At 38.9% G+C, this 22,925-nt stretch overlaps 2 protein-coding genes across 3 annotated transcripts in view; one reads left to right on the top strand and one right to left on the bottom strand.

Annotated features, from left to right (window-relative positions):
• WIPF1 (WAS/WASL interacting protein family member 1) overlaps positions 1-19,476 on the top strand; it is a 118,231-nt gene extending 98,755 nt beyond the window's left edge. The window contains exons 4-8 of one of the 2 annotated variants that reach the window (XM_063106075.1): positions 5,181-5,378; positions 7,975-8,745; positions 13,611-13,823; positions 15,052-15,165; positions 18,781-19,476. In XM_063106075.1, coding sequence (XP_062962145.1) covers positions 5,181-5,378; positions 7,975-8,745; positions 13,611-13,823; positions 15,052-15,165; positions 18,781-18,836 — 1,352 coding nt within the window. In that variant the 3' untranslated portion in view covers positions 18,837-19,476. Of the gene's footprint in view, positions 1-5,180; positions 5,400-7,974; positions 8,746-13,610; positions 13,824-15,051; positions 15,166-18,780 lie in introns of both variants that reach the window. The other variant, XM_063106066.1, reaches the window with a different exon arrangement.
• On the bottom strand, positions 8,896-9,508 carry LOC134360409 (large ribosomal subunit protein eL21-like). Its single transcript, XM_063074747.1, has one exon. It carries the CDS (start codon positions 9,488-9,490, stop codon positions 9,008-9,010), a length of 483 nt encoding a protein of 160 aa, XP_062930817.1. The 5' UTR covers positions 9,491-9,508; the 3' UTR covers positions 8,896-9,007.
• Positions 19,477-22,925: the final 3,449 nt, after the last annotated feature.

Here is a 22,925-nt window from a genome sequence, read left to right as displayed (position 1 = left end):
TATCCCCAAGATTCACCCTGGACTACAGATCCCATTTGGATTTAATAGGAAATAGACTGACCTTCCAAAATCACCAGAGTGTGAACTTTGTAGACAAGTGAATAATGATGCAGGATTTTAGTGAAGTGGAGAGTTAGAAGCGCTTAGGGTAATTTCTGGGAGAAATGCCTAATGGATAGAGAAAAAAGAAAAAGGATGACAGTTAGGTGAGAACACTGGCATGGGAGGAAAATAGAAAAGAGGAAGACCAAGATAAAGCCTTTGGACATTGCTGTGTTTCCAGGCAAGGTGGTGCAAATGAGAAGGCACTGTCCCTCAAAAATGAACTGTGCGGTTTTTGACTCTTGATACAGTCTGACCACTCAGTCAAAATGCCCACAAAACTGATGTGGTTAGTGTATAATCCCTTAATCTTCCTGATCGATGTCACAAATCCTCCCTGGTAAGAGCCCAGCACAGTTACCTATATCTGGGGAGCCTCGGTCCAATAGCCATCTGAGTCGTGGTCCTTGGTATAGGGCCAGAGGAGCTGCCAGCCCCTAGGACAGAGGCCATGGTTCTCTACTCTACAGGAGGGAGCCTAGGGTTCTGGGGAAGAGGGCATGAATTCCCCACTGATACTGAAGGAGACTGGATAGTCTGAACCTATTCCTGAATCCACTAAAGGAAACTCATTTTATTCTTCAAGATCCACTTCTGCAACCATTAAATGGAAATAGTGTTAGACCTTCTCCCTGCCAGCTGCTCAGTGATGTTTAATCATGTACTTTGCTTGATGGAAATGAGATGCAATCCAGTGCATGCTCTGTTGCCCATGCACTTAATTGGACACCAATACTGCTGCCACTAGCTCTTTGCAGGTGGCAAAGTTCACCCATGGTTTTGTATTTGTTTGCATGTGAAACCCACCTCATCTCTGTGTCAAAATATTGACCATGGTTATGCATGATAGCCCTTGCGTATCAATTCAGCCCTGTCCTGCAGTTTAATTACTAATGAAATGACCTGGAGCCAGTTAGCTATCCTAAACTTTAGTGTCTCTATCTGAAAGATGGACAAATGTTCCATATTAAAAACACTAATGAATGGGGCCGGCCCGTGGCTCACTCGGGAGAGTGCGGTGCTAGTAACACCAAGGCCCCGGGTTCGGATCCCATATACGGATGGCCGGTTCGCTCACTGGGTGAGCGTGGTGCTGACCACACCAAGTCAAGGGTTAAGATCCCCTTACCGGTCATCTTAAAAAAAAAAAAAAAAAAACACTAATGAATGATATCTGATTGTGCAGCAATCTCTTTGAATATTCAGCATCATGTAAATGTGTCCCATGTAAGTACAGTATTCCAAAATGTATCATTCATTAATGAATAATGTTTGAATGACAAGGGCAATGTTAATATTATTAGTAATAATTAAAATAATAAAAATTTTAAATTTTATGTGGAAGCAATTTTGCATATACTTCTGGAAATTGTTATTCTAATTTGACTTATCTTGTTAGATGAAGTAATTCTTGTCAATTTATTATCAGATTCTTTTTTCTATCAACAGAGCCACCATAAGCATTCCAGAAAGCTCCACACCTAGAAAAGATACAGAGCTAACACAAACTTATTATAAAGCTAATCCAGAGAAAAAGAGAATACAAATGAATAAAAAATAGAGCTCAGAAAGCAGATAAAATAAGAGATTCAAAGTAGATTTCCTAAAATTAAGGATAGTATTATGAAGTTACGTGCTAAAACATTTTAAGATCTTAAAAAAAAAATGTATTTTCTAAGAAAAGCACAAATTTACCAAAATTCACTCAGGAAGCCTGAGGAGGAAAGAAGATGAAAATTTATCACATTGCTTTCTCTCCAAATAGCTTTGGAGCCAGATGATTTTATTAGTAAATTCTTTCAAATTTTAAGAAACAGCTCATGCGAATGCTGTGTAAATCATTCCCAAACCTATGAAGAGGTGGAAAGCTATCTGATAGGTATATGGTATGATCTTAGTATCAAAACTTGACAAAGACAGCACACACTAAAAAGAAAGCTGTACATTACTAGTTTCTTTTTTTTTTTTTAAGATGACCGGTAAGGGGATCTCAACCCTTGGCTTGGTGTTGTCAGCACCATGCTCAGCCAGTGAGCCAACCAGCCATCCCTATATGGGATCCGAACCCGTGGCCTTGGTGTTGTCAGCACCGTACTCTCTGGAGTAAGCCATGGGGCGGCCCTGTACATTAGTAGTTTCGACTGAGGGTGATTTTTGACTCCCAGGGGACATGTGGCAGTGCCTGAAGAAATTTTTAATTGCCACAACTTTGGGGGAGAGGTGGGGCTGCTACTGACATCCAGTGGGTAGATGGCAGGCATGCTGTAAATACTCTATAAAGAACAGGACAGCCACCCACAACAAAGAATTATCCAACCCAAAATGTCAGTAGTTCCAAGATTAAAAAACCCTACCATGGGCCACTTATGATCATAGATGAGAGAATACTAACTAAAATACCAAAAATCTAATTCAACAGTACATTAAAAGAATAATTCACCATAGGGCTGGCTGGTTAGCTCAGTCCGTTAGAGCTTGGTGCTGGTAACACCAAGGGCAAGGGTTTGGATCCCATATGGGCCAGCTGCCAAAAAAATTAAAAAAGAGGAATTCACCAAGACCAGCGTTTATCCCATTTTTAATGTTAAAAATTCTGTTTATCCATCACATCAAATAAGAAAAACCATATAATAATCTCAGTAGATCTTGAATAGGCATTTGATGAAATTCCATGCTATAACAAAGTATTAAAAACCTGAAATAGAAGGATCCTCCCTGACTGTAAATATTTAGGAAGAAAAAAAACCTATTTCCAACCAACAGTCAGTATTTAATTTTGAATCATTAGACGCATTCTCATTAAAATCGGAATGTGGTTGTCTTTAGCAACATTAATAATTTACATTGTTATGAAAGTTTAGCCATCAAAGTAATTACTTATAAAAAACGGAAATAAGATACACACCTCTTAGAAAAGAGGAGGCAAAACCTTTATTAGGTTTCTAGCAGACCATATGTCTCCTAGAAAATCCAAGATAATAAGTTTATTGTAAATTTTAATTTAGAAAATATAGCAAAGTGGCTTATCAGATATCAAATGAAATTTTATGATGCCAATAATAATCAATTACAAAATATGATAAGAATAACATCTCTTTCACAATTTCAACAAACAAAAACATATTCAAAGTAACCCTTACAAGAAGCGTGTGTAACCTATGTCATGAAAGCTTTATCAAAAAATCCAGAAGACATAAGTAAATGGAAAAATATACCACATTTCCAAATGTGAAGTCTAAATACCATGAAAGTGTCAGTTCTCCCAGATTAATTTGTAGATCTCATGTTGTATTAGTCTGTTTCTGTTGCTCATAATAGAATTCCTGAAACTGGGTAATTTATAAAGTATAGAATTTATTTCTTACAGTTTTGGAGGCTGGGAAGTCCATGGTTGAGGGCATGCATCTGGTGTGGGCCACCTTCTGTTCTGGGAACTCTCTGCAGAGTCTTGCAGAAACACAGGCAATCACACGGCAAGAATGACAAAAGCACTTTCATGTGCTCTCCTTGTAAAGCCACCAGTCTATACCCATGATAACCCACTAAACCATTAACCCATTACTCCAAGAATGTGTTAATCCATTTACGAGGGCATAGTCATCACGATCCAGCCATCTCTTAAAAGCTCCACCGTTCAACAGTGCCATAGTCCGATTTCCCATCCTCTTAACACTGTTACAATGGGGATCAAGCTTCAGTGAGTTTTGGGGGGACATTCAATCTACAGCACATGTAACACTTACCAAAGACTCAACACGGTTTTGGGGGAATAGGATTTTAAGCAGTGTTTAACTTCATAAATACAAACATGCATACATTAATTGAGAGAAAATTTTTTTTTAAGGGTATAATCATGGCTCTTGTACAGATATAAAATGGACATGTGTCAACAATTTTATTTAACTCACTAATTAATGAGGGAACCATATGATGTTTTCAGTTCAAAGGAGAATACAGAGTACCACACACATATAGGCATATAAGTGCTGAAATGAATTTATAATTAGGTACAAAAAGGGTCAGTAATTGCATTCCACTAAACACAACTAATTTGCATTTCTTTGGACAAATATCATTTGTATTATCAGTTTTCTGGGACTTATAGAGTTATAAATTAGCTCAAAGATAATGGGAAGGAACCCAAAAGGCTAGATAGGATACTCAATAATCTCTTTCTTTCTTCCTTTTTAAAAATGTTTTGTTTATTTGTTTTCCATTTCAAAATCGTTCACATTTTTTTGCAAATAAATGCAAAATAAAACAAAAACTTCAAACCTTCTCAAATTGCGAAGAAGTTTTAAATTGTTAAAGCCTACTGTTGGGCTTTTGATATTAAAAAATTTAAATCAATCTAAAATCCATCAAATAAGTGGGTGATTAAATAATTATAATACATTTATGTTCTAAAATACCATACAATACAATCCTTTAAACTCATGTTTAGAGAATATTTAATGACATGTGAACTGCTACCAATAAAGTATTAAGTGAAAAAAGCAGGCTAAAAACTGAATTTGTTGTTAATTTTAAGAAACATATCTAAATTGAAAAAATACTGACAGGAAAAAATATAGCTTAACAGTGGATATTTCACAGGAGTAAAATTTTAAGATATTTTATTTTCATATCTTAATTCCTTTACTATCTCTCCTTTATTCTTTTTACTGTTTCCTTTCTTCTTACCTTTTATTGCATCCTGCCCTTCCTTAGGACCTTCTTTCCTTGAAGATCCCTTTATTTGCCAAATTCTTTGGATATGGAACAGATGGATATTAGACCATACGGCAGCTAGTCAAGAGGGGGGTTTGGGGACAAATCACATCTATTACTGTTTCTTCCATTACTGGGCCTGGGACTGCCCTGGGGCGGAAAGAAACCCGTCTGGTTCTGACTGGGCATAGGGTGAACCCTTAAAGTCCTGCATTGAATGAAGAAATCCCAGTTGTCCAGCAGAGACCCAGGTTCAGCCAGCTCCCTGTTTTATTGTTGTTTTACTGTTTACTTGGGCTACGACTGGTGGTGTACTCTGGTGGGTGTTTTCATACATGTGAAAAGATTGCATTTTCTTCATTCTGCAGAACCTAAAGGAGCCGGTGCTGGCGGTGGTGGTGGCTTTGGTGGAGGTGGAGGATTTGGCGGAGGAGGTGGCAGCAGTGGCAGTGGTGGTAGCGGCAGCAGTGGTGGTGGAAGTTTTGGAGGGGGTGGACCTCCTGGATTGGGAGGACTATTCCAGGCTGGAATGCCGAAGCTGAGGTCCACAGCCAACAGGGATAACGGTAATGAGAGTTTCCTTCTGAGTAAGTGAAGACAAGCAAAGTTTGGTGGTTTGGATGCTTGATGTACCTTCTAAGGCTCTGTACCCTTTAAAACATTTTACATTTTTTGAAGTGTTGCCACTGTTTCATAAGACTCTATCTAGCTTTTTTTGACTAATTAGTATTAGACAGTTCCATAGAGCTGAGAAATATTTGCCCAGTGTTTTGGGGGTAACCTGCACTTTTTTTGTACTTTCCTAAATGGTGAATTAGAGTAAGAAGAAAAGGAAGGAGCAAGGGGAACTTGCCACCCCTGGAAACTCTGCCCAATGACCTGGCAAATTCAGCTTTCTTTGTGAGGTAGCCTGACCAAGCTATCTGGTATAGTAAATACATGTGAGCCACTTTTCACAAACACCATGGAGCATGTCCTATGGAATGTGATTACGAATCTCACTAAATCTGAAAAAGTATTTTGTAGGGTAGATATTTGGTATTTCAGTGCTGCAAGTTCTAAGTGGTCCTACAGGATTGTCTATGAACTTGGTGGTAGGGAAAAGTTGAATTTGGTCATGCCTAAATAAAAAACCTTCCAGAGTGCATAAGGCTCTCTCCTGACTACTATGGAAGCTCAAGAAATTTTACCATAAAACTTTTTTTGTAATGCCTATCATGTTTGAAGAATTTTATTTATAATTCTACAGACTTTTATAATGTCCTCTGGGAAAGTGTGAAATTGTCACATTCATGTGAAGATAAAGTCCCTGAATACTCAGGGTTAGCTGGCTATCTTTGCACTAGATGGTATAAATCTAGAAAAAGACTCAATAATATGAGATATTCTATGTTGCCAGACCTGTGTTTAAATTTAAATTTATTTATTTAAAACCTACCAAAAGAATTTGAGGCAGCTGATACATGCATACATTTGATACTTTAACAAAAAGGTAAAAGACAAAGTAAAATAATAAAATGAAGATGGAATTTCAGTTAGTGCATAAAATGTCATACCAAAAGACTCCTGCATATGGTAAGGTGATAGTAACTGCAACTTTAATCCAAACTTGAAAGATATAACTCATCACAAGTTGGTAACATAAAAATATACCACATAGTCAAGGAAAATGTAGCTTTTTTTAAGTACTAAAGGCAAAATAAAAAATTCTCTCTTGAGTTCATGTTATTCTTCTATATAAATCTGTCCAAATGCTTCTTATTGTGCCTCGGATAAAATCTGAACCTCTTCTGCTGGCCTACAAGGCTCTTTGTGACCCAACCCTTGCGGGCCACTCAGACTGAATTTCCTGTGGATCTCCCCCACGCTCACTGTGCCCTAGGCACGTGAGCCTCTGTTTTTTGAACTCGAAGCTCATTTCCACCTCAGGGCCTTTGCACCTGCTGGCCCTCTGCCAGAAGCACCTCTCTTCCTCATCTTTCTGTGGCTGGCTCCTCTTTATCAGGCCTCAGCTCACATGCCATATCCTCAGAACAGCTGTCCCCAGCCACCCCATCTGTCCTAGCCTCTCCAGGCCCTCTTGATCTCATCAGCTTATTTTAGTTTCTTTTTAGTACATATTACTACCTGAAAATATGTATTTATTGACCAGTTTATTGTTTATCTCACTGACAAGAATGTAAACTACAGGAAATCAAGATCTTTTCTATTTTGTTGACTCCTCTGTCTTTAGCATCTAGAATAATGGCTGGCACATAGCAGGAGCTCAATAAATATTTGGTACACTAATGAGCTCATGATTGAAGTGGTTAATGTTTTAAGGCTAATCATTTTTTTTTGAGAATTGCCTTGGGTTGCAAGAGATTCTGGGGTTGTTTGAAAATTTCCAAATTTTTGGTTCCCCTTTAGTTTCTTCCTTTGTTGAACCAAAGCTATTATAGGGTTGTTCTGTCTTGCCAATATTAAAGTGGAAGTTGACCCAGTAGGAAAAAATTTGTGTAGTTGACTACTTCTTTGCAGATAAATTCCATCCACTGGTGTCTACTCTTTCAATTAAACTTTGTCTGATAGTTTCTTTTTCCTTTCTTAGTTCTTACTCATTGCAATCATAACTCTTCCATTATATTTTTCCGTCTTTCCTTGGGCATTTCTGTTCAAAGAGACCAGGTAAGCCCTTGCATATGGAGATTTATATTGGGAGAACTAATTTTTTCACCTAAGATGGCTGAATTATTTTTCAAACCTGAGAGGTACAAGGGGCACAGAGATGGTGATGGGGAAGAACAAAAATCATTAGTGGAAATCCCATCTCCCAATGTCATCTTGTTCTTGTTCTCTCATAGCAATAGGAATCTCTCCAGAACTCTTAACTAATTTCATCCTGGATCTTGTCCATACATTATGTAATGCTAAGATATCTCTCCAAAATCCTTTGGAAAGCTGATGGGCCATAGAACCTGGTACTAGAAGGTAGACAGAGCTGTGATCTATTCCTCTGCCTCCAGGAAGGACCACACAAAACGCGATTTACATAAGTAACAGCTACCTATATTTTATAGCACTCTGGGAAAGGACTTCCTGTAGCTGGGCATATACTCTAGCTCTCAGTTTCTTTAGGGTTCCTAATTTTTCTAACCAGATGTTTGTTTTTCTGTTCTTCAGATTCTGGGGGAAGCAGACCACCAGTTTTGCCACCAGGAGGAAAATCCACATCTACCAAACCTTTTTCACCCCCAAGTGGCCCAGGGAGGTTTCCTGTGCCTTCTCCAGGCTACAGAAGCGGTCCCCCAGAGCCTCAGAGGAACCGAATGCCTCCCCCAAGGCCCGATGTGGGCTCAAAGCCTGATAGCATTCCCCCTCCAGTACCTAACACGCCAAGACCCATTCAATCAAATCTGCACAACCGGGGGTCCCCACCGGTGCTTGGGACCCCCAGGCAGCCCGGCCCTGGGCCTACTCCTCCCCCTTTCCCTGGAAACCGAGGTGCTGCTTTTGGAGGAGGTTCCATACGTCAGACACCCTCGGGCTCCTCCTCGCCCTTCTCCAACAGGCCTCCACTGCCCCCCACCCCAAGCAGGGCCTTGGATGACAAACCCCCTCCACCGCCTCCTCCAGTGGGCAACAGGCCCTCCCTCCACAGGGAAGCAGCTCCACCTCCGCCCCCTCAAAACAACAAGCCTCCAGTGCCTTCCACCCCACGGCCTTCCTCCTCCTCACAGGCCCCACCTCCTCCACTGCCACCCAGCAGGCCTGGCCCTCCTCCCCTGCCTCCAGGTTCCAGTGGCAATGATGAAATCCCAAGGCTTCCACAACGGAATTTGTCCCTCACTTCGTCTGCACCTCCCTTGCCTTCCCCAGGACGTTCAGGCCCTCTTCCTGCCCCACCTAGTGAGAGACCCCCTCCTCCGGTGAGGGACCCACCAGGCCGATCAGGTATGACAAGACATGGGTGAGTTGTTGCCCTAAAGCCCAGCCTCCCAAATGTCACTAATAGTACTATAAATGGATATAGTCATAACATAGCACAAGTAAACACTGAGACTGTTTTATGCTTTTTTTTTTTTTTTTTTTTAGGACACAATATTTGCTTCCAGTATTTCTTTGGGGGAGGGGACATCACACTTCTACTCAATTAACAGAAACAGTTTCATAGTACGGCAGTCTTAACCTTTTATTTTATATATTTTTACATCCATTATGCCATGAATTCATAGGGAATAGGTTCCAACAGCTCAGGCTCCTTGCCATTCGTTCTCACAAAGTGTGCTTCTCTGGGTGGAGCAGGCTGGCGCTTCAGTTGAACCCAGGTTTCTTTCTCTTTTGCTTCCTTCTTTTTCTGATCATTTTCCTTCACGCGTTTGAGGAAACTGTCTCGGCTTTTAGAGTGCTTAATATGCTCAATACGCACATTAATTCTCTTGGCAAGAATCTTGCCCTTAACCTGTTTGTTTACAACAATGCCAACAGCATGCTGGGTAACATTGTAGACTCTTCCAGTTTTACCATGGTAACATTTGTGGGGCATTCCTTTTTGAACAGTTCCCATTCCCTTGATGTCTACAATATCACCTTTCTTGTAGATTCGTATGTATGTGGCCAAAGGAACAACTCCATGTTTTCTAAAAGGCCTAGAAAACATATATCGGGTGCCTCTCCTCTTTCCCTTTGTGTTCGTCATTTTGGCAAATTACTGGAAGATGGCGGTTCCGGCCGAAAGGCCTGTTTTATGCTTTTAGGTGACACTTAACCTGTACAATTTCATCATGACCTCACGTAAACCTCTAAGGAAAGCGGGACCACTGCTTGAGTTCATGTTTTAGATGAGGAGACTGAGTAACCAGTAAAGTTAAATGGTCACGAGCTAGTTAATGAAGAAGAGGCTGGAACTTTCGTCTTCTGTCTCTGAAGTGTACTCACCCACCACTCCACTACCCTGCATCTCTAAAGTGAATTTCAGCTGTCATAATTGGGGGAATAAATTCCATCTCCTGCAGGATGGCCCCATTATTCCAATGAGAAGGGCAGCTATTTAAGTGCTAATGAACTTCTCTCTTCATTTGTCACGCTTTGAGGCCATGTACCTCCTCGTTGAAGACAAATGTTAAAAAGTCCATTTTGTTTGTTAACATCTCTGGTATGTAGATACCTTGGAGAATCAAATAAAGTTATAGGCCTTCTCTTCTTAAAAATGCTCATAAGCATAAATTCAAAATTTGCATACCATTTCATGCATCAAAGGGCCTGCTAGAGCCTGTCTTCCCTCCCACCCACCCAGGGTTGAGAAATGTTGATCTAAGGGAAGAACTTTCAGAGTAGCAAATGAAATGTGAGGATTCCCTAGGGTTTGCGCTCTCTCCTGATTATAATAGCTGTTTTTAATAGAATGCATGAATTTAACTTGTTTTACAGTGATTATTATGGACGCAGTAGAACCATCTATTTTGTGAATTTAACCTCATCATACATACCTTGTCATGTCTGAAAATGGGGCATTTTTTTTTTTTAGAAGTTAGACTATTGACCCTGTGACCTCAAAAACCTAATAAACATCATTCCTTAAAACAGTAGTCCTCAAACTTGATCACATACTAGAATCATCTGGGGAGCTTTAAGAACCACAGATGCCTGGGTCCCTTCCCAGTGTTTTTGGTATAACCAGTCAGTGTACAGACTGAGCATCAGGATATTGGGAGCTCCACAGTGATTGTAACGTGCTATAGAGTTTGGAAACCACTCCTTCAAACTGCTGTGCCAAGAAGTGACTACAAACAGAAAACAGTTAACTGTTCTATCAAATCCAATCCCTAGACGTAGTGGCATCTCATTAAGTATTCTTCAGTGACAAATGAGAACAGGTAGTCACATGAACAGAATGCAGCCTTCTTCTCATCCAACATCTATGGATTTTCCCCCAAAGTGGTTAAGGAGCTTTTTGCATAGTTCTACCAAATGGATGAATCAACAGATCAAATCTTCTCCAAAATATGATAGTCAGTGACATATAACATTTATTGTTTCTTTTGATTACATGTCATGCCTGTTTATTATAGAAATACAAAGAAGTATAAAGAAAAAAAATCATATGTATTCCTACCACCACCACCATCCAGAAATAATCATTGATAGCTTTTCTTATATATCCTTTCAGTCTTTTTAAAATGTATATACAAAATCGGTATCACACTACATGTATGTATTGTTTGGTAATTTGCTTCTTATTTAACAATATCTCATTAATGTTTTCTGATATGATTAACTATTCTTCTATAACGTGACTTTTAATGGTTGTATAATATTAGATTCTATAAATATGCCTCGATTTATTTAACCAATTTCCTCACTTGGTTATATGGGCCATCTCTACATTTTTGCTGTTGCAGGTAGTGCACTGGTACATCCTTGTAGCTAAATATTTGTGCACATCTCTGTGTATTTCCTTTGGATGAAGTGCTAGAAATTCCATCAGGGTGTGTGCATGGTATACTATGTATTTGATAGGTACTGTCAAATTGCCTTCCAAAAAATTCCTACCAATTTACATTTCCACAGGAGCATATAAGGTCATTAAGAGCCACCTATATTTTGAGACATGGCTTAGTTTCATTGTCAGGGGAGTGAGCTTTAGAATTTGACAGATTTGGGCCGAGCCCGTGAGTGCAGCGACGCTCCCGCCGCGGGTTCGGATCCTATATAGGAATGGCCGGTGCACTCACTGGCTGAGTGCCGGTCACGAAAAAGACAAAAAAAAAAAAAAAAAAGAACTTGACAGATTTTGAGTCAAATCCTGGCTCTTCCACTTATTAACCTTCTGACTTGGTCTTTTTAACCTTCTAAAACCTCTGAGAACTTGTCTGCTGTCCCTATACCTCTCAGGGTTGTTGTAAGAATTAAATGAGACAAGTGTGTATAGTTGTTATCTTATTTCCTGGAATGTAGTTATATTCAATAAATGATCATTTTTATTATTATTATGCCAATGAGAAATAAAAATCTGTTTTCTTTTTTCCATTGTGACTACCTGGGTTTGGAGCAGGGAGCCACAAGTTTAGAAAGTTAGGACCATGAACATTTACTTAAAAAGAAAGAGAGATGAAGTCAATTAAGTTATATAGTACCAGGTGCCATAATATGGGGAAATCTACTTTGCATTTAGTGACAATTATATTGTAACATACTAGTGAAGTTAACCCCACAGCATGTGAAACACTTTTCTCCTAGTAAATCGATTCTTGCTGCTTGGGGCTCCAGCAGTGACAGGCAGATGGAACAATAAGCAAATACCACTGAAGCCTCCCTGAAAGACCAGCCTGGGCCGGGCAGTGCCTCCCACCTACATTAAATGTTTGAGCCAAGGCTTTCTGTCAGGGGTATCAGCAATGGGCACATGGTTCAATTTAAGGCATCTACTTGGATTCCGATTCTATAATTAAAGAGTTATTTATATTTACAGCACTGTAAGACATTGCATTTACATGAAATCTCAGCATCTTGCAGGTGGAACACACTGCTGGTGGTAAGGAATAAGTACTAAGGCCATTTTGATTTACATGGGAAAATGCCCAAGTGCTGGGTTTTGTTTTTTTTAGTTTACTTACTACCCAAATAACTTCTGGATTTAGAGGATGGGAAAAGCAAGATGGGGGTTTTGTGTGTTATCAAAACAAATAATTTACTCTGTTTTTGTTTTTTGTTTTGAAACTTAATTGATTATATATATTTGTGGGGTACAGAGTTGACTGTCATTACTTGTGTACAACATGTGATGCTCAAAACAGGATAATTAGCTTATTTCATCATTACAATACGTAATCATTCTTTATGTCCATTAGCCAACTGGAAGAAGAATTTCCTTTTTTTATTAACAAGCCTAAAATTTTCTGATTATACTATACCACTGCATTTTTAAAAATGGTATCAAATACTTATGTACTTTTTATTTGCTTTTTGACTAATTATTCCTGGCAGTAGTGCTATGAGAAAAGTGACTATCTGGCGCTTTTATAATAAAGACAGGAAATCAAGCTCCATTGGGTACCAGCTAGCTCAGGGTCAGTACCACTCTAGCATTTACAGCCACAGGAGATTAGCTATTTGTCACTCCCTGTGTTCAAAAAAGAACCTGTCTCCCCAAAGAGAAAGAACCGAGAAGGAACTCCAGCTGTCCTCAGGATTACTGGTATTTGGTTTCCTGATGCCACTTCTGCCTGGAAACACTGTATGCATCACAGAAACATGCTTGTGTAATTAGCAATAATACTGTGCATTTAAGGAACTTAGTTTTTCTAAAGACCTAAAATAACTTCATAACTGTCTTATTCTTTTTTCTAAATTCTTTCCTTGTGTCACAGTCATTAGTTCAATAGTTCTTTAAAAGGATTATAAAATGTATTTTAAATTATATGGTTGTCAGTATAAACAAATTATCACATATTTTCAGTTTCACTGCATCATCTCCAATCTCAATCCTAACTCAAAGCCAAAACAGCCATTTAGGGGTGGCATTAGTGGTATAGTGAGTGGTGAGCATAGCTGCCTTCCAAAACAGCCATTTAGCAATCAATATCTGCTTATTCTACATATACATGTCTACATATGTGCATTTTTGTGTTTATATGTGCCTATTCATTTCTCAGCTAAATCTCCTAAAAAGTCTCCACCATTTTTCCATATTTCCTAGTTAAAGGGCATATATCCAACAGGCACTCATTAACTGTGTATTGATGATGATCACAGTAATAGTCATGTGGGTTGTAAGGTATTGCACTGAATATCTTTTTTTTTTTTTTTTTTTGCCCCAGGCCCCCTCCCACCACCTCCTCCAATAAGCAGAAATGGCAGCACATCTCGGGCCCTGCCTGCTACCCCTCAGTTGCCGTCCAGGAGTGGAGTAGATAGTCCCAGGAGTGGGTCCAGGCCTCCTCTTCCTCCCGACAGGCCTGTTGCAGGAGGACCTCCCCCACCTCCACCATCAACATCAATTAGGAATGGCTTCCAAGACACTCCATGTGAAGGTGTGTGGTGTTTGCTTGAGTTAACATTTCTCATTCCATCGTTGTTAGCACACTGCATTGCACTGAGCTAACTATCTAACCGTGTTAGGGCTCACCATGATTTCAAATTAAAAATACTAATCCCCCTCTCCCACTTCCCAAAAAGGCAGATCATTATTCTCTGTCCTGTTCCTTATTTGAGTCTCATTTTGGTTAACTTTTTAGACATTCCAGAATCCTGAAAAGAACCATTTTTGTAGCATACCTTCTTATTACCCACTTTCTAAACAGTTTGCTGTAGGTAAGAAGCCCAATAGCCTGCAGATAGTAAGCCGCTTACCTCTGTCATTGTTATCAGAGTGGTCCCAGTGATTCCTGGGCCCACTGATGGGAAGAAAGATGTCTCATACCTTCGTCCCCACCTCCTGAGAGAGACTGGCTGGATCTTCATGACTATAGTTAAAATTACTTTACTTTTATTTGCAGAATTTTTTTTTTTTTTTTAAAGATGACCAATGAGGGGATCTTAACCCTTGACTTGATGTTGTCAGCACCAGGCTCTCCCAAGTGAGGTAACCGGCCATCCCTATATAGGGATCCGAACCTGTGGCCTTGGTGTTATCGGCACCACACTCTCCCAAGTGAGCCACAGGCCGGCCCCGGGTCAGTATATTTTGCCCATGTGCTAGTTAGTGACATTTGTACTTCCAGCACTTTTGTAAACTTCTAAACACAAAACTAAAACTGATTTCTGCAGTTCCTCTTGATAGAGTTTGGATGTGTTGTCCCCACAAAACTCATGTCGAAATCTGATCCCCAATGTGGCAGTGTTGGGAGCTGTTTGAGTCGTGGGTTGGATCCCTCATGAATGGATTAGTGCTCTCCCAAGGGGTTGTGGGTAGTGAGTGAGTTCTCGCTTTACTCCTGCAAGAGCAGGTTGTTTATAGGACCCTAACACCTCCGCTTTCTCTCTCTTGCTTCCTCTTGCCATGTGATTTTGCACCGATGGCTGCCTGCCGCTTTCTGCCATGAGTAGAAGCGGCCTGAGGCCCATGCCAGATGCAGCTGTCCCAGAATCATGAGCCAAATAAACCTCTTTTCTTTATAAATTACCCAGTTTCAGGTATTCTGTTATAGCAATGCAAAAACGGACTAATACATCTCTGTATTTCATTCTGTGCTTTTCATTACTTTAAATCTTCATAGCAAATTATCTGTTACTAAAGATACTGTTTATTTCTCCCCCCAGATGAGTGGGAAAGCAGATTCTACTTCCATCCGATTTCTGATTTGCCACCTCCAGAGCCATATGTACCAACGACCAAAAGTTATCCCAGTAAATTAGCAAGAAATGAAAGCCGGAGTGAGTATTTTCTAACAGGGCTTCTGGCAGATTCTTACTTGAATAGTCTTGGGTTGTATAATAAATCCAGGCCTCTTGCTGGAGGTGGGTGGAGAAACCCATTTGGAGCCATCTAAATTCTGGTAAATTCCCCTTCCATGCACAGTGAGGAAATTGGAGATATCCAGAATGCATACGAGAAATGATTAATTTAGTGTGTCATTACAAGCTCAAAATACCTTTGGTTTGCTAGTATTAAATTGTACTATTTTGCTTCTTTGGACAATTTTGATCTTCCTGAGACAGCACAAGTAGAACTGTCTTCTGTCCCCACTAGTTTTGAGATTGGCAAAATGTCTTATTAATTATAATAAAAACTCACTGTAACCACCTTGATCTTTCAAATGTGCTATAATCATACCTTTACAGGGCATTACAAGAAAATTCTAAGTATATCCATAATCTCCACATAACATAACAGATATTTTGTTTTACCAGGTTCTCTTCCAATTTTTATCTATATAATTAAGTTTGGAAAAATATAGTTAAAGTGATAGAGTACAGTTTTTTGGTGGTGGGGTTTATGTAACATTGCTTAGTAAACACTTCCACATTTATCACATGGTTTTTATTTCACAGGAGTCCATCAAGTCGATGTACAATAATTTATCATTAGTGGACATTTAGATTGTTTCTGTTTTTTTGCTAACACTGTGTATATAATGCCACCATAAAGAGGTAGTTTCCCCTATTGAAGAAGAAATGGGAACAAGAAGGGAAAATAAACAAACTGGAATTTAACAGCAATATATGTAGACGACTAAGATTAGCACAAAATATACATACCAAGGATACTTCAAAAAGTTCATAGAAAAATTCGTGTTATCTTTTAATTCTATTTTTCCATGAACTTGTTGAGGTGCCCCCATATATCACTGGTGCAGCTCAGACTTGTAGCAGCCTTAGCCTCAACCAAACTCCCAAACCACAGATATGTGGAGAAAAAAGTGTTTGGTCAAGTGAAGTAACTGTCACAATGCCCCTAGCCATGTCCTTACTCCCCGGCAGAGTGCCTGACACATACTCAGAGCCTACTGATTCTTAACACTCAGTTCTTAAATAAATTTCTGGTTGGCTGGTTCCCAGCAGTAGAGCAGATTACTATCAGCTGAAGTTAAGGTTGCTTAGAAGTGAAGTCACTGACATCAGGGAGAAGTGATAGATGGCAGTCTCAGGTCAAAGGAGGACCTGGGACACAGAGTTGTGCTACGTATCACAGCACAGGACAATACCAGCGGTTTTGATTGGGTTAAATTGATTGAGTCAAATCCACTTTCTACCTCTATAGAAGGATTCAAAGAGTTAGAAAATATTTTAGGAAAATTTTTATGAACAAATGCCAGAAGTAAACAGAATATTGCTGCTTGAAAGGAAAACTTAATTCCTGGAAAAATTCTTTTATGTGGAATTACACATTCCTAGATAATACCTATAAAAATATATAACGATAATAAAATTATACAGGAGTTGGTGGTTGAAATTTTTTATGAAAAATAAGTCTTCGCATGGAACAAATATCTTTGAGTGGCGTGTGTGTGTGTTTTCATCAGAAGAGGGGCTTCTATTTGATAAAAGTACAGCCTATTTTTCTTCTCTCTTGATCACTAATAAATGAATTCACTTTAAGGAGTTTTTCATATAGACTCTAAATATTTTTCCTGATTTCTTATAAGCATTCTTAATCTAATTAAATATGATTTGTATTTTTATCCTCCTTATATTCTCTAGACTTTTAATTTAATAGCTGAACACATTCTCTCCCTGATCATCCTTTCTTTGAGACTCAAGTAAGCAATCTGAGAACTAGAACCAAGTCCTGCTCACTGTTGCATTGTCCTTCAGTGGCTCAGAGCCTGAAACATAGTGGGCATTTAAAAATATTTCTTAAATTGGTGAATTAATTTCTGCATTCTCTCCCAAATTTTTTTGTACGTTTACTTTAAATATTTCTAGTATTAGGCATGTTTAATGTTTTATAACGATAATAGATAATCTAACAAAAATAAATAAGGCACTATCAAGTGCCAAGTTTTATTCTGCTTCTGTAGCTGCCTTGTCCTCTAAGCCCACAGCCTCATAGGGCACCCAGACAGCCCTCAGCAGTGTACAGGACATTTTGAGCCACCTAGTTACAGTTTTGGACAAGGCCAGCCCTCACTTTGCTAACCACTTGTGGTGTGTCAGTTGATGGTCAAGGCTTCGTGATAGATGGCTGGTTTACATCCAGATGAGTCTTTTTTCAGATGCCTGCCCAAGAAAAGGTTTGGTTGGGATGGTGAGAGGAAGAGGCAAAAAAAATACACAGCCAGTATTTTCCTCTAACTCCTCTCCTTGTTCAGAGATTTGGTTCTGTCTCAGAAATCTCTCAATAGACTACTAGGGTCACTATCAAGATGCCTGCTGAGGAATCTGTGAGTGCATGAGTCTCAGAGCAATGGCCAGAGCAGACCTACTCCATTGACATGTGCCCCTGGTAAACCTGTTCACAGCATCTGAACACCTGACTTCATGTCTAATGCCAGTGACATCCTCAGAAAAATGTGTGTAGGATAGATTAATTTTCTAAAATGTGAATGGCTTTTATTTTTTATTTTTTTTTTTTTTAGGGATCCGAACCCGGGGCCTTGGTGTTATCAGCACCGCACTCTCCCGAGTGAGCCACAGGCCGGCCCTGTGAATGGCTTTTAAATCTGGTTACAGTGCACTGACAGCCTACAAATATGCATAGCTTTAAAAAGAACACATCAGCAGTAAAAAGGCCACTCATGGAATAGGAAAGAATATCTGGAAATCATATATCTGATAAGGGATTAATATTGAGGGTATATAAAGAATTCCTACAACTCAACAACAACAACAAAAACAAACAACCCAATTAAAAAATGGGTTGAATATTCAAATAGACATTTCTCTGAGGAGGATGTGTAGATGGCCAGTAAGCACATGAAGAGATGCTCAAGAACACTAATCACTAGGGAAATGAAAATAAACTTACTGTGAGATACAACTTCATGCTTTCAAAAAGGCATTATTTAGAAATTAGAAAATAACCTAAATGTCTGACAAAATGGGATTGATTAGATAAATAAACTATAGTGCACCCATGTAATGCAATATATCATTAATAATTATATTTGCAAAGGGTGATGACTTTGAAAGAAGTTCAAACTCACTATATGATTCTATTTCTGGAGAAAAAAAAAAGAACTGTTCCTAAGTGGAAAATACACACAAAATGTTATCGGTTATCTCTGGGTTGTGCGAGCAAGCGTGGGTGAATTTTTTGTTTTGTTTTTGTTCATCCATATTTTCTGAATGTGTAATAGACACACACTATGTGATAAGAAGAAAAGCATTTTGTAACTTGGTGCAAGTCCTGAGTGGCCAGTGGTGGGCCGTCCTCTAGTGGTGTCCACTCGGATCATCACTCACTCCTTCCTTCCACTTCTCACTTAGCCACATTTGCCAGTCATAGGGGTGAGGTAGTAGGTACCTTTGCAACCATCCCCAAGTTTCCACAGTGAGAACATAAGCTTTCTAACCAAAATTATATTTTGTCTGTTTTTTTCCGTCAAGGTGGATCCAGCCGAAGAGAAAGGGGTGCCCCGCCTCTTCCTCCCATCCCGAGGTGATCTCTGCCTGCTCCCCTCTACCGGCGCTCGGAGCTCGGGAACTGCTTCTATTGTTGCGCCTCAAGAACTGCACACCCTCCTCCCCCTCTCTTCCCATGTCCCCTGCATATTGGGAGGAGGGAAGAAGGGAGGGTGAGGTGGGAGTCTGCGTGCATTGGGGTGGGAATCTGGTAAAGAAACGCACCTAGCTTTTTAGATTGTGAGTATCCTGAAAGCTATTGCTTGCTTCAGCTGCAGCCTGCCAGTGTTGCTGCTGGAGGTCGATAGGATTTTGTGGCAAGTAAGCAGAAATGAATTGTATCCCAGCTTTCAACCAATCACATGCAAGCCTTTACTGCTTATTTGCTACAGGCTGTAATTATGAAAGTCCCGGAGGGCTGTGTTCTTCCATGCCTTTTCCGCATGCTTGGCCTCCTGTCTGTTTCCATGAACTACAGCCCACCTAAGCAAGTTGCTGAGCAAGGGCTCGCAGGAAATTTTGCGGTTACACGATGTCCAATCTTTGGCAGTCTGAGGTAGGCTTTGGGACAGAGCTGTCCAGTAGAAATATATGAGCACATATACAAATTTAAAAATTTTTAATAGCCACATTTTTTTAAAAAGCTAAAAAGAAATGAGTGAAGTTTTAATATATATTTTATTTAACCCTGTACATCCAAAATATTATCATTTCAACCTGTAATCAGTATAAAAATTATTAATGATATATTTTACATTCTTTTTGGTACTAAATCTTCAAAGTCTAGTGTGTGTCTTACACTTTGAGCACAGCTCCATTTGGACTAGTCATATTTGAAGTTCTCAGTAGCCACATGTGGCTGGTGGCCACTATACTGGACAGCATGAGTCTGGAAGATGGAAGCTAGTGCAAAAACCTCTTGTTTAAAAAATAGGAAAAGGCAGCATGCGCTTTAGCAGTTCAAGAGGTAACTAAAAATAAAGTTAGGACTCAGCACCTTCTTTGGCCTTAGATTTTGCTCCCTTATTTTCCCTCTTCCCTAAATATCTATATGTAAGTGTTGCTTCACGGTATCAGGGTAGGAAATTGATCTAATACAGCTTCACAGTATCATGGTAGGAAATTGATCTAATACAGTTTACAGTCACCTGGAATAAAGCCATTGGAAAGAAACCAAAAGCCTGTTGGGGCTTCTGGGCCTAGAACCAGCTGGCTTGTGCGCTCGCTGTCACCTGGACTCCTGCCTGGAGGATTGAAGTGGACTTTGTTCCTCTCGTGCTCGGCAAACCCCTCAAGGCTGGGGAGAGAGACACTAGTGAGGCTAAGTAGGAAGAGAAGACAGTCAAACGTGGAAGAAGGGAGCCGATTTGAGCTGATGGACAAAACTCTAAAAATCAAAATCTGAAGCTGATGGAGTTCAGCAAATTAGGGAGATTGCTAGTGGAAACTGGAAGGAATTTGTTTTGAATCTGTCCAGGAGAATCGTTTGTTCTGGATCTATGCAAATAAAGCTCCACTAAAGGACCACCGGGAAGAGCCAGCCTTGCCTTTTTTTATATGATTTTGTTTACAGAATTTTTCTGGGACTTTTAAATCTAGCTATAGAGTTGGGAAAAAAATATTTCCTCTTAGATGTTTTTATATGGTTGAGTATATCTAAAATTACCATTACTTATTTTTTATAAGCACACAACTACATTTGTTTATGTATATCTACCTAAATGATATATCATGGTTTCAGTGTATTATTCCTGTATTACTGGGAGATGCTACCAAGAAATCAATCCAAAGAAAAATTTGAAAAATGCATTTCTATTTATAGAATAATTGTTTCATCTATGTAAAAGCAAAAGAACCTAGAATTCTAATAAATGGGATGTCTAATAAATTATGAAGTTACTGATTTGAGTATATTATATTTTTATAACTTTCCTTGCCAAAGTCCTGGGCTTAGCAAATTAGAGAACTTGTTTTTTCCCCTCTCCTCTACTGTTCCTCTGTCTTTCTTACAGTAACTTGGGGCTCTTTACCCAAAGAGAATCAAGAAATATAAAGGTGTAACAAGCTTGGCACCTTTATAAAATGTAAAAGTATTTTTAAATTTTTTTATCTCTAACATTTTAGTAATTTAACAGCATCATTTTATTTTGGATTCTTTGTTCTGACATCAACAGTGATAAACATCCCTATGATAAAAGCCTAATGACCCACTTTACAAAAGATGGAGTTTGGCCATCCTAGCAAATACAGGCGAGAAAAGTCTGACCCAAAGAAAGTTGTGAGAGGTAGTAAGAATTGGACAATTTCCTTGTATATCTCAACTTTTCAGGTACTATTCTAAAGTTAGAAACAGGGTCACAACTCAGAGTTGCCATTCATCTAGAATAGAGATGTTTTAGGATATCTTTTTTAAGTGAATGTTTCATTAATACACCTATACCCTTTAAAAGTTATCAACCTAATAGCATCCAAAACTTTGAATAAGTTCTGTGCTAAAGTCTTCAACTATGGCAAATCACAAAAATGAGTAATTTCTTCCCTGAAATCAGAGCTTACATGTGTGTTTTTTCCATAACAAGATAAATGAATTCAAGATGCAATATAGTATTTTAACATTCTCATATCATTTTATATTGAAATGTATGACAGTATTAAAATTCAGTGTTCAGTATTTATTTCACTATGCATTTTATTTAGTAAAATCTGAGAAAAATGTTTAATCCAATGGTGCCTTTGTGATTTGAAAGAAATCAACTTTTTGTGTCTAAGTAGCAGATTATTTGCATATTTGTAAAAACTGTTAGGCCTTTGTATTTTAACTCATAATACCAATTTTGTTATTTTAGTAGCAGAAATGGGATGATTGTTAAAGTGCCCAAAAATTTTTGGCATAAAATTAATTTTTCCTTCTTCATAGTCAAGGAATATAGAGGGAGAAAAAAAAGTCTTTTCATACCGTTGCACTATGTAAACACACATTTTGGGTATCTATGTCATCCGGATAGTTTAAATGGTAGGGTAGAGTCTACCCTAGACATCTGCATCTTTGTATGTTGGCCAGAGAATAAATAAAAGCAGAATGATACGGTGTCAACTGGTGGTTTTTCTTTAAGTATTGTTTGTGTAAATATAAGCAAAAAAACAAGTGTATATTTTCTGTTTTTATACTGTGGTAAAGAAAAACAAACTTAGAAAAGAAGAAGGTCCATAAAAGTAAGTAAATATTCATTTCACCTACTTGATAATCTCTTTTTGCTTGTTTTTCCTGAGATCCTGCATCTTAGTCAGTATCTGTTTACTTGAGTCAGATGCTTCTAGTTTGAGGTAAAGATGGCTCGTGGGAGCCATGGAAATGAAATTACAAAGACTAGCATGGACACTGATAAATATACAGGAAAGACCACTGGGAATTTAGGAAGCCTGATAACTTTTAAGATTATCTGCTTAGTGTATATGTGTATATATGTATCGCAATACAGCACGATGGTTAAGAACTTAGGAAGACCTGGCTCCGTCTCTTACTTGCAAGTTACTTCTCTAAGCCTGTTTCCTTAGCTATAAAGTGAGGAACTATCTTGTAGCATTAATATGTGCATTAAATGAGATAATGCACTCAGCACTTAGTCTGACTTATTGTAAGCACTCAATAAGTGGTAGCCACAATTAGTATAAAGTAGGAAACAAATATTTATATAATGACCCCAAATTAACTGGAACCAAATTGACTTACAAGAGAATTTACTAGCGTGCTTTTAAAGGAAGGGAGCTCTAGCTCCTAGATAAAAAACTATCCACAAAGCATAGACAGGGATCATCTCGCATGCTATCAATCACTTATACCTCTCAGGCCTGGAAAATGAAATTTCATGTTCCTTCAGTCTTCACAGAAATATTATGAGGTTCAATTGGAAATCACAGAAATTAGGCAGAAAGAACCTTCTAGATGGGGCAGCCTTAGAATTTGTGGTGTGCAGTGAAATGCTATTGAGAGTGGAAAGGGTGCTGATAATAGTTGCTGTGGCACAACAGGAAACATCGGGGCTGCCCCGGCAAACTGGCCTATGTGGTCACCCCACTCAATGGTCTCTCAGTCCACCAGATGGGCAACTTAACATCCCAAATGACAAGAC

The sequence above is a fragment of the Cynocephalus volans genome, chromosome 1 (assembly GCF_027409185.1).
Source record: "Cynocephalus volans isolate mCynVol1 chromosome 1, mCynVol1.pri, whole genome shotgun sequence".
Classification (NCBI taxonomy): domain Eukaryota; kingdom Metazoa; phylum Chordata; class Mammalia; order Dermoptera; family Cynocephalidae; genus Cynocephalus; species Cynocephalus volans.
The sequence above is the reverse complement of the archived record's forward strand: the minus strand, read 5'-3'. Positions and strand labels throughout refer to the sequence as shown.